Consider the following 12,504-nt stretch of genomic DNA (forward strand, 5'->3'; position numbering starts at 1 on the left):
ACCAGCAGTTCCTGCACTAACCCTTCGTTTGTTTAAGGCTCTTGTTGCTATCATGAACTGATGGGAACTACGATCAGAACGCCACTGGATTATAATAAAGCTAAATGAAAATAATATGTTCATAACGTTGTTGTTGATATACCATGCTTGAAAATGGTGTGTTTATTCGAACAGCCTGGTAAGTATTCTTGATGTCATGTTTAAGACCCAGGGCCAATGCCACATATTATTACTCCTTCAATACTAAAATTATATTTTTTGAAGCTTGCAAACAAAATTGAAACCTAGCATAAACCAATGGTGCACTGAACGTCGTCTGTTTGTTACAAGTAATAAGTCAAGAGGTAGTTACAATCTACTTTTGAAATTAGATGTCTCTTTATATTTGCCTCTAAAATAATCACCTTGTTACCAAGACTTTCTCTAGCAGCTTAACTTTCATGAAAAGACAGATCAAGAAGTGCGTTGATGGGTATCTAGTACTATGTATTTTTAGTGAAACCCGTGTCTTCATAGGTAGTAGCACACCCCTGTTCGTAGAGGGCAGGGATGAACCCTATGATGAAGCATGCCACCATGGGGCAACCCGGGTGGGTGAGGGTTATTTAAAAGAAAATATTATTTTCCCAGTCCTACCTAGAGGTCAGGTCCCCCCTTTTTCCTTCTCCAGCAGGAGAGACTCTTACTTGGTTATTTTGATTGTTTTCTGGAGGACGAGTCCACCTCCTTATACCTCTACCCTCCCTTATTAATGTGATATTTTTAGTGAAACAGACGTTTGTTTGATGGGTTATCTAATACTATGTATTTTTTATAGAAACAGACATTTGTAATCAAAAGTAAACCTCTATTCTATTTCCATGCTTACATTACACTATTGTGTTATATGACCACACTTGCATAATTGTTAATTATTATTATGAAGCTTATAGAGCGCAATGGTTACTCCAACCAGAGTGTCCCCGTGCTAGGACATAATGAACCCCAAAGACCCTCCCAAACTGCCCATCATCGAGCGTGGATAGCCACAACAAGAAAGCACTCTGCTACTTTAGCCCTGACGGAAGAGCCAGGTTTTCAGTTTTTTGCGGAACAGAGACTCCGACTCAGATGTCCTCAGATCCACTGGGAGCTCATTCCATGCTTTGTCTGCCAGGAAACCGAAGGATCTCCCGCCGACCTGCACCTTCCGTACCCTGGGCACAGTCAGTCTTGCACTGCCCAGCGATCTCAGATTGCGAGCAGGCTGATAGACTGTCAGGAGAGGAAGTAAAAAACACGTGGCCCGCTTTTCCTAAGGTTCCTATGACTAAAGCATAAGGCCTTAAAGGTAACTCTGGCCCGAATAGGGAGTCAATGCAGTTCCTTCAAAGCTTCTCCCACCGAGGACCTCCTTGGGACATTCAAGATAAGCCGGGCTGTGGCATTTTGGACCTTCTGCAAGATGTTAAGATTTTTTGCAGTCACCCCTAGATACAGGACATTGCAAAAATCAAGGCGAGACGTAACCAAAGCTTGTACAATAGTTCTCCTAGCATCCAGGGGAGAAGGTCCAGAATCTTAAGTAGCATTTTTAAGATGCCAAAACATCTCCCGGCCATAGCAGATATTTGCTCGGAAAAGGAGTGAATTCCGCCGAACCACACTCCCAAATTTTTCACCTTGGCTTTCAGTACTGGACTAGGTCCCAGTGCATCTGGCCACCAGTGCTGCGACCAGAGGGAGGGCTGTTTTCCAACCACCATCACCTCAGTCTTCCCTGCATTTAACTGGAGGCAGCTCAGTCTCATCCAATCCATAAGCTCCCCCAGGCCAGATCTGAAATCGGCATCCCTTCCAGATTCCTTCTGTTCCAGGGTCACAACTAGTTGAGTGTCATCAGCATATGACACCTGCTGAATTCCATGTCTCAGAACAATATTTGCAAGTGGGCGCATATAAATATTAAACAGGGTAGGGCTAAGAGCCGATCCCTGCTGCACCCCCTGATTTAAAGGACAGACCCTGGAGCTGAAAGGATGTTGCAGAACCTGGAAGGATCTACGTTCCAGAAAATTCTTCAACCATATCCACGTGACACCTCCGACCCCGATCTCCCATAGCCTCTCAAGTAGGAGGCCGTGGGATACCGTGTCGAACGCGGCACTTAGGACGTGAAGAATCAAGGCTGTAGTCCTACCTTCATCTGCCGCAGCCGTCAACACTTCAGCTGCCAGTAGGAGAGCGGATTCCGTACTATGCATAGGCCTAAAGCCAGACTGGGTATCATGAAGAACCCGCCTCTCTTCCAGAAACCTCGAAAGGCGGCCATTCAGATGTTTCTCTGCAATTTTAGCTACACAGGGAAGTAGAGATAAGGGTCTTAGATTTGAAGGGAGAGTGGGGTCTAATGAGGGTTTCTTCAACAGAGGGACCACCATGGCATGTTTCCAATTACTGGGAACCTGCCCCGTGCTAAAGGACAGGTTCAGTAGCGAGGTGAGAACAGGAGTGATCATTTTCTTTCCTAGTTGCAGAAATTTTGGAGGGGCCGGATCCAGAGGTGACCCAGATTTCACCACCTCCATCAGCCTGAGGACTTCGTCTTCCACCAGAGGTCAGAGGGCAAACTTATCCTCAGTCCACGGAACCTCCATACTAGGCGCGGGGGCATGCCTCCTACTACTTACTGGAAAAGTGGCATATATCTTCTCAATCTTATTAATGAAATAGTCAGCGACCTGATTACAATAATCTGTGGAGGCAGGGAGCGCAGCTGTCACCCGTTCCAAATAGGATAATTGTTTCACGACTGGAAAGATGGACTTCGTGGAATTTTTTGCTAGTTCAACTTGCCCTGTGTAGTATTCCCTCCGCACTTTCCTGATCTGGCGATGGTAAAGCTTCAAAGCCTCTAAATAATTGTCTGTTCTCATCCCAATAGCTCTTCCTCCATTGGCGCTCAAGATACTTACAACTGGATTTCATTTGCGCCAGATCTCCCGAGAACCACTTCGCAGAGGCAGATGTACGCCCACTTTTACATTGTTTTAACGGTATCAGAGAGTCCACAGCCTCCAACATCTAGATATTAAATTATCAGCACTCTGGATGTTGTACCCTACCTCAGGAAGTCTGCCGACCAATGCTTCTTCAATGGAATCCTGAGTTAAAGCGGCCCATTTCCGGACCAATGTAGGTTTGGAGCAACTACCCAGCGAGTGGAGGGCCTGACCTGGTGGCAATAAACTGAAAGACAGTAAGTAATGGTCTGACCAGGCTACCGGGACCGGCAGTGCAGCAACTGTCCCTGCGCAATTAGTGAAAATATTATCTAACTGTTATGTGTAGAAATATGGACCAATTGGTCCAGGCCCAAAGCCTGAAGGCCTACTAGAAACTCAGCCGATTCTTTGCAGCCTTTATTTTCCAAATGCAAATTAAAATCCCATAGATTTCCATATCACAGTATTGCCATTAGTACTACCTAGCAGCCATGCTGCTTACTTCTGGTCTGTCGTCCTCTACTGTCTCACAACTAATCTTGTCCAGGTAATACGCCTGCAGCATGCTGTGAGCTGCAGGTCACAAGACCGAATTCATGCTAGGGTGGCTCTTTCTTAAACCCTTCAGAGGATGGTAAATTGGGTACTATCATACTGGACAATACTAACAGCTTCATTTACAATACTTAGAAACGATAGAAGTACAGCATGACGTGCAATTTAAACAAGCATTGGCAAAGCAGTCCGTTTTGCTTTACCAACTCAGCCAACTTGCGGACTCAGCCTTTCATCCTCCTGGAGGTCTGTAAATTGAGTATCATTATTATAATAAATATTTCTAGACCACACTATTAACTCAAAGACGTCCTGGCGCCAAGCAACGTTCACACTCCCCATCTACATACTCAGTTACAGAGTAAAATCGACAACAATAACATCTGTTAATAAAAGCATGTAGAAACGTCAGATGTGTAGTATAAAACACTATATGGCAAACAAGTTATACACTTATTCTTAATTAACTATAGACACCACAGAATGTTGGATGAGGATTCCACAAAAACGGATCTATTAACATAGGGAATATTAAATTTGTTCTGTCTGCACCTATGGGAGTTTCAGTTATCAATTAATATCCTTCCACCAGCAGCTGCACACCAGGATGCATTGCTGTCCTTGTAAATGATAGTGCATCTGGTGGGGGTGGTTTATCTGGATAGCAATCCAACCCTTTCGCATATGGTGCTTGTTAGAATCCGGGTTATCTGGTTGGCACAGGTAGGTACTTGTGTCAAGCAGGGAACCTTTCCTCCAGTCAGGGTAGGGAGGTACACTCCAACAATAACCCCTGCTCACCCTCTAGGTAGCTTGGCGCGAGCAGACAAGGCCTATCTCAGAGCGTTCAGGTTAAGCATTTGTGAACACACACACAGTAACTCAGTGACAACCCCACAAATGGACTCCACACTGGGATATAGAAAAATAATACTTTATATATATATAGTTTAGGCTTAGCACAAGACCAGATAACGTTTAAACGGCCCACAATACTTATTAAACAAAGAGTTATTGGTTTTAGCGTAGTTTTGAAGTTCTGTGCGCTTTGTTCCTGACTGTACGCTTCGTACGCGGAAAAAACTGCTTGGGAACGGGTCTCACACGCACTGTAGGCGCTTTGGGATGAAGCGTACACCCTACGGTGCGAACAGGTAAAGTACCTTTACTTTTGGTGAGTTCGTCATGGATGCTGCGCTGACATCAAGCACGATGTACGGTGCGTTGTCCTACTGGTGCGATGCATACTACGGTACGTTAGACCATGGGCGTGCAGGGCTTCAGGGGACGGTGCGTAGGTACGGAGCGTTCAAAGTTCGTTGCGGCGTTCGTGCCGTACCATGAGATCAGCAATCTTGATTCGAAGCGCTGGATACAAGCGAACAGTACGCTCCGTACAGGGGAGACGTATACAACTACCGTACGCACCGCAGCCTTTCTAAAGCAGGGGAAAGGAGCGTACGCCGGCAGTACGGTTCGTAGGGGATAGCAAGTACGGTTCGCAGTCCTTCCGTTACAGTGCGAGCTACGGCTCGTAGGGGCCTGTTAGTCGCGTTGCTCAGGCCGGACGATACCTTCCTTTGCGGTGCGAGCTACGGCTCGTAGAGGGGCCTTAGTCACGTTGTTCGGGCCGGACAGCGGGATACCAGCTTTCAGGGGGTATGCTGCGATCAGCGAGACGTACGCAGCAGTTCAAGTCAAAGATGCAGGGAAAACGGTCCATTTTCCAAGGTGATCTCACGGCGGTGAAGTCCACTGGTCCTGGGACTTCGTTCAGGGGGCAAGCTCACTCACAAGCCCTTGGAGATCTCTCAGCACAAGTCAAATAAAAGTTTCTTGAGTCTTTTCTTCCTCTTCTTCGGCAGCAAGGCAACCACTGCAGGCCAATCCCCCAGGTCAGGGACAGTACTCCTCCATGCAAATTTTCCAGTTCCTTCAGGTCGGACAGAGGTTTCTTCTTGGCAGGACAGGATCTAGTTTCTTAGGAGCAGGGCTCCTACATTTATACCACAAATCCTTTGTTCTCTCAGGCCAGGGGGGCCCTTGCCTAGTTCAGTCCAGTTCTGGAGCACTTTGTTGATGCGATGCAGGCTTCTTCTTTCAGGGTGCAGGGCAGAGCCATCAGACGCTCCACAGGGGGCGGAGCCAGCATTGTGGTGGCAGAGCACAGCCCTATTCAGAGTCCAGGTGTACTCCTCCCACCCATCTACAGGTCAATCTTTCTATTCACCACCAGGCTACCTAGCCCTGCCCATCTGGGTTTCCCCAGCCCTGTCACTCACACAAGCCAGACAGCAGTTACAGATCACGCAGAGGCGGGCTGAAATGGTTAGGCAAGCAAAGACCAACTTTCTAAAAGTGGCATTTGCAAACGCAGAATATTAAAATAAACCTTACTAAAAGATGTACCTTATTATTCTGAGTTCAGGCATACTAAACTCAATGTTCTACCATGTTCCCTGGGTCTGTTAGGATCATAGGATGTAACAATCTTAAATGCCCATTCTGGCCTATGAGAACAGGTAGCCTTACAATAGTGAAAAACGAAAATGGCTGTAATTCACTATTAGGACATGCCACACACATCAGGGCTTGTCCTACCTTATGCTTACAATGCACCCTGCCCTTGGGCCTACCATAGGGGTGACTAACATGAAGTTAAGGGAAGGTTTAGGGACTGGCAAGTGGGTGCACTTGCCAGTCAGCATGTCAGTACCAGACTGCACGCAGGTTCTGCAATGGCAGACCTAGACACATTTTACCAGGCCGCTTCTGTGGGTGGCACAACCAGGGCTGCAAGCCCACCAGCGGCATTTGTATTTACACGCCCTGGCACTCTTGGTGCACTTTACTGGGGTCTGATAGTAAACCAAATAAGCCAATCATGGAATCCAACCAACATATACATTTTACAAAGGGAGCACTAGCACTGTGGCACTGGTTGGCAGTGGCACAGTGCTCTGAGCGGCCAACACCATAAAAACACATGAGGCACCGCGACAAAAAGTGGAAGGGAGACTCACGCCAAGGTGCCAGGTCTAACAGTGCTCGGTAGTCCTCAAAGACCCATTTGAAGTCTTCTACAATAGCTATCTTCTCACAAAAAGGTATGGGTAGGACTTTGGTAATGAAAAGTCTCAGTGCAGTCGTTTTTCCACACATTTTTTAACGAATTTTTTTTTTTCCTCATGAACATTTTTTCACTTTCTGGGTATTGTGTGGTGTTTCCAGCCAGATACTGATGACAATTTAAAAGTCGTTTTTCCCCATAAAAAAGGTCTTATATTGAGAGTTCCATGTTCATGTTATTCTGCCAAGCCTATGGTAGAAACCTAACATCTTAAGACTGAAGCAAACAAAACGCTACACAACCAGTAAATGGTAGGATTATGCTCAGCATACAATTCTATGATCCTTTGACATTGCAGAACCTTTGATGTTGAAATATTATGTATAATTGTACGCTAATCTCTAATCTTTGGCTTTGGACGGAGTTGAATCCTTCAGGTTGATAATTCAGATTTTTCATTATGACAAAGGGCCAATGGTGTTGGGTATGCTATCTTTCGACTGATCGTATTTTCCACTTACTCCCTATGTATAATGCGAACTAAATGGAAGACAAAATATAATTCCATGATGTCTCTGTCTGGTCTTTTATGGGTTTATGCATTTTAGACAGTTATATGCTTGATGATCAACGAAAAATCAGAGAAAAACTCGAGTTGCAGGTCCCAAACCAAAACACTAGTTAATCCACAACAGATACTAGCTGATAAAAACCTATGGCTAAAAAATAAAACTCAAGAGGGCACCTCTGGGGTAAGCTCTGAACACTCAGCCCCTTCGGCCGCCAACTCCTGGGGAGGAATCGGGAGCATTAAAGGTGACCAGATGTCCTGCATAACATAGCAATCCTGAGAGGCTGGATACCAACTACTGGCAGACTCGGGCGACCATCTTGGGGTTTGGTGGAACTCCAAATAATGAAAACAAAGCCAAACTAGAGTGGAATGCAGGCACGCCGGTGTGAAGAGGTGAGAGGGAGCTGCACCATCAAACACATCTAATTTGAGTACAGCAAGGTGTGGAATGCGCCCTCACGCATACTTGATGAGTCCTCACACTGATATATGCTTCAATCCCATAAATCCTAAGACACAGAGAGTTTTCCCAACCTTCAAAGGGCAAATACATGCTATGCAGCAAAGGAACAATTGAACCAAGTAATGCCTGGTGCCATAGGAGGTACTGTACAGGCCTAGAGAGGCAATGTTTCTTGCACTGCACAACCCATGCCTGAAGCTATGGCCCCATCTGCTATAAACTACAGTAGAGTATCCACTATTGAAAACCAAAATGGCAGCACAAAAGGGTGACAACCTTATTACCAAAGAGGATCCGAACTTCATTAAAAGATATCGGAGACCATCTCCTCCCAATTACAAGCTCTCAAAACAGAGATGGTAGCAACTTTAACAGACATCAACAATGACTTACAGGCCATTTGTGAGACGGTCTCAACAAACGAAGACGATATAGCTGGCATGAGCCAAGGTGTGTTATCTACTGAATCAGCGATCATTGACATGGAAGAGGAATTAAAGGAGCTGAAGAAAACATGTGCGGACTTGGAGGACCGGTCGGGTAAGGACAACACCTTGATTTGTAATGTGAAAGAGACATTGACAGGCTAGGACAATGTGTTGTACTGCACAGAACTCTTCAGGTGTTTGCTACAAAAGGAACAGAATTTTGTAGTCCAGAAAGTGTGAGCACATACAGTTGGTGTTGCAAGAGATGGCCTACAGTCTCATCCCCAACATATTCGACTGAATCTCAGTTCAACCAAATTGAAGGACACCATCACCATAGAACTGAGAAGATTGGAAAGGTTCACCTTCAAGGAAAGCAGGGTCTCCATGTTCCAAGACTTCTAACAAAGCACTCTCAACAAAAGGCGAGCAATGCATCCCATCACAAACAGACATGGCAAGACAACGACGCAATATAGATGGTCCTTTCCCTTTGCACTATGGTTCACAGAAAGTATACAAAGGCCTGGGAATGATCGATGTCTCCCAACCACTAGTATCCCAAGGAACGGGAGAGGTAGTGCGGAATCCAAGGGAGTATTGGGAGAAAGCCCATCCAACCCAGGAAAACAGGTCAGTGGGACGTTATGCATCCTCTGGCTGATTACCATGTCAAGTTACAGGTCGAACAATTGCTCTATCCAGACTGCTTAGTCTGAACGTAGTGCTGGCAATGATTGCAGCTAGGGCGGCCCAGGAAGTGTGTTTGGCCACGACGTGCTTCACTCACTGGTCAAGCATGTATCCATTCCTTTCCCTGGAACTCTGTTTTATCATTGATTTAGTTCAGTTCCGTTTGTTTTAGGGGGAGAAGGGAGATGCTCAGTCATGGGACATAGGAAGCCTTGGTGAAGGATCAGCCGATCAATTTTTGAAAACATCAGTCAGGCCCAAATATGATAGTAGTCAGTTGGACTTCTCCTACAGCACCATCATGGTGAAGATAATATCTTGAAATGCGAAGGGACTGAATTCCCCCATTAAAAAGCACAAAATCGGGAGTTCGATGAAGACAACCGGATATAATATGCCTCCAGGAAACTCATATTCTCAAAAAGCACACCCAGAACGAGCAACAAATGATACCCACAATATTTGTAAGCTATGAGTGAAGCTAAGAGAAGTGAGATCATGCTAGCACTGTACAGAGATCTTGATTATGTGTTACAAAGAGTCATACCAGATTCCAAAGAGTCAAAGAAACAGAAATAGCCATACTCACTACTTATGCACCAAAGGCAGGCTAGAAACACTCCCTCTTGAATATGCTTGATAGGATGAGTGAGAGTGGCCCCCTGGAACGGATACAGGTGGTGGAGTTTAACATAGTCCCAAAAGTGGCACGGGTAGACACCCTCAGGATAGATACCTTCATGGTGCAATGTTGAAAATAGTTTTAGGGAGGACACCTGACCAAAGACTGCTTGACATTTAATGTAAACTGTATTTTCTATACAGGGAGTACACATTCTGCTCACATGTCCATGGCCAATTCACGGATAGAACTAGGATGATGGTCCAAATCAGTTCTGCAGGCAACATCCAGGACAGAGATAGGAGTGACTGTACTTTTATGCACCCATGGGAGGTCAAGGTGGGCCATAAGATCAACATAAGAAACTGTTGGTGATTTCACAAAGACAAATTGTAAAATATTTTGAGAAAACTGACACGGAGGATGTCCTCCTTTGTATCTTATGGGATACCTTTAAGGCAGTTTCAAGAGGTCAATGTATTGCAGCATGAGTTGAGCAAAGACAAATCTGGCTGATAACTAAAGAAAAATTGGAGAAGGACTTGAAATCTAAAAAAGAAAAGTATAGGACTAATGAGTTGCACGTCTCTCTCCGAGCTCAAACCGCACTAAGGGATCAATTCAATCTTTTAACTATAGAATAATCAGAAGATGCTCTCTTCGGTTGGAAACAAATATAATACAAGAAAGCCAATAAGGCCGATACTTTATTAGCACAATGACAGAGTGGCGGTCACAAATTGCCAATGTTATTTTTCAGGAGGGTGAACATGTGAAAAGGCTAACCTGCAAGGATTATTACAGAACTCTGTACGAAGAGGACCCTATGGATTCTGTAAGTCAAGTGGCTTTCATATCTACTGTTGGGCTCCCCTTGATGCCTGTTAGTATAAGGGAAGCTTTAGAGTCTCATATCACAGCAGAGGAAATCTATGCAGTGTTTAAAAATGTGGACCACAATAAAACTCCAGGCCTGGGATGTCCACTTAACATCTTTTACAAACATTTTTAGTCTGTACTCATGCTACAATTAGTAACATTTTCAGCTCATTTTCACAAACTAACACAGTTATACCCACAACAAGGGAGGCAAATGTTACCTTAATACATCATTCTGGTCTTCCCATAGATCTCTGCGCATCTTAAATATCATAGCTCTGCTTAACACAGCCACTAAGGTTTTCACTAAAGTCTTTGCAAATAAACTAGCAGTACATATTACCGACTTGATTCACCTAGATCAGTCGAGCTTTATTCATGGGAGACAAACACTAAACAACATTAATCGGGTACTGAATGGTATTAATAAATTCAATACTAGGAAAATCCCCATGGTCATAGTGATCCTGGACACAAAGAGCATTCAACACGGTCAATTGGTCCTTCATGAGTCTATAACACAGAACTTAGATTGAATATGAAGACTTTTATCAAGGTCATTTACAAATTCCAGATCGTTAAAATTCTAGTCAATGGCCTTAAAATCAGAGCCCTTTCCTCTGAGCAGGAGGTTATGATTGGAGTGGGTTCTCTCACCAATATTAACTACCTTGGTAGTGGCGCCACTGATGATTAAGGTAAGGGAATGTGGGGACATTAAAGGCATGCCATTTGGAGGGGAACTGAATAAAATTAAACTTTTTGCAGACAACATACTCCTGACCATGTTGGGCCTAGATTCCTCACTTAAAGCAGTGCAGGGCATCACGCAAGAGTACAGTGACCTCTATATTCTAAGTGAACCTGGACATAGAGTTATTGAGTTAGGGTCTAAGTTGGGAAGTGAAACAAGTAGCCACAATTTCTGAATTTCAATGAACAAAAGAGAAGATTAAATACCTGGAAATATGCATTATCCCTTCCCTGACTGGGTTTGATAAACAGTCAAAATTAATACCCTACCCATGCTTTTTTTTATACTTTCCTTGTTCTGATCCTTAGGAAAGACATAACTAATCTCCAGGATCCCTGAGAAGACTTTTGTAAAGTATCTTGTGAAGGTAAAACCACCAAGGGGGTGGGGAGGATGTGCACCCTGGAGCCGCTTGGTGCCTGGGTTCCCAGTGGAACATACACTGCAGTACATTCTCAGCATTTCTGACATAAATCTGTGTCATCAGGGCCCAAAGCAGGAGTGTGATTAATACCAAAAGAAAATAACTACTCCTTTGGTTCCTTCTGTAAAGCTATGTACAATTCGAGGAGAGACTCTTAATGTGACACTTGTTGGCTGATCCCAACTCAAGAGGAAAGATCTCAGAAATCTCTGTCTTGCAACATGGAAACATCTTCTGATGAGCTATCACATTCTGTTGGTAAACCTATGCTAGACTGGGCTCTTTGTTGTAGTTCCTGTATGCTTGTATGCTGCAAACTATTGTCGAGCAGAGCTTTAAAGGCAGTGTCCACTCAACCTCTTCTTTTACTGGCAGCGGTCATTAAACTGGGCCTTTTCCATCTGAGCAACTTAGGGTCACTGCAGCTTATGGTCCATGCACATACATGCCTCTCAATCATAATTTCTTAAATTGTGTCGCAAGGTTAGTCCTTCAGACCAAAATGGTAATAGTATGTCAGTATTTGTGAGGGACATGCCCCAAAAGTATTTGCTCCTTCAACACCCTAGAGCTGCCCCAACTATCTATTTTGTGAAGGCAGAGTCTAATCATTTATTTGGAGTGCTACCAGATCAGTATGATAAAGACCTTGGCAAACATTAATATATAATTCACTGAACCTTTCAGATTTGCATGAGTTAATGACAACGAGGAGCCATATTTACTACAAGTACTAATCTTTTCCCAGTTGACTGAATTTAAGACCTTCTGAAATGAAGTTGCATCACCAACTTTATAGGGGTGACTGCTTGAGTTAATGTTTACACAGAGTGTGGACAAAGTATGTGAAACTGATAAACAAATACAGTGACATCATTTACCTCTTGATCTCTGAGATTGGTATCCCCAGCAAATATGACTGCTGAAGACTCTGGAGCTTCATTTATTTTCTTTAACACAATGTTGAGTTGGTTTAAGCGTTCCTTAGTATGTTCCTTTGTGCTCTCCAGATGAGATGTCATAAGGCACAGGTTGTTACCAGATACATTAGCCTGCAA

General features: G+C 44.3%; 1 protein-coding gene across 2 annotated transcripts in view; it reads right to left on the reverse strand.

Moving 5' to 3' along the window:
- The window catches only part of LOC146822906 (tyrosyl-DNA phosphodiesterase 2-like), a 157,861-nt gene that overhangs the window by 13,546 nt on the left and 131,811 nt on the right, over nt 1-12,504 (reverse strand). For both annotated transcript variants that reach the window (XM_085607060.1, XM_085607061.1), the window contains exon 6: nt 12,328-12,498. In XM_085607060.1, the coding sequence (XP_085463186.1) occupies nt 12,328-12,498 (171 nt within the window). The remainder of the gene's footprint in view (nt 1-12,327; nt 12,499-12,504) is intronic.

Source organism: Triturus cristatus, chromosome 5_2, assembly GCF_964204655.1.
Source record: "Triturus cristatus chromosome 5_2, aTriCri1.1, whole genome shotgun sequence".
In the NCBI taxonomy this organism is placed as follows: Eukaryota; Metazoa; Chordata; class Amphibia; order Caudata; family Salamandridae; genus Triturus; species Triturus cristatus.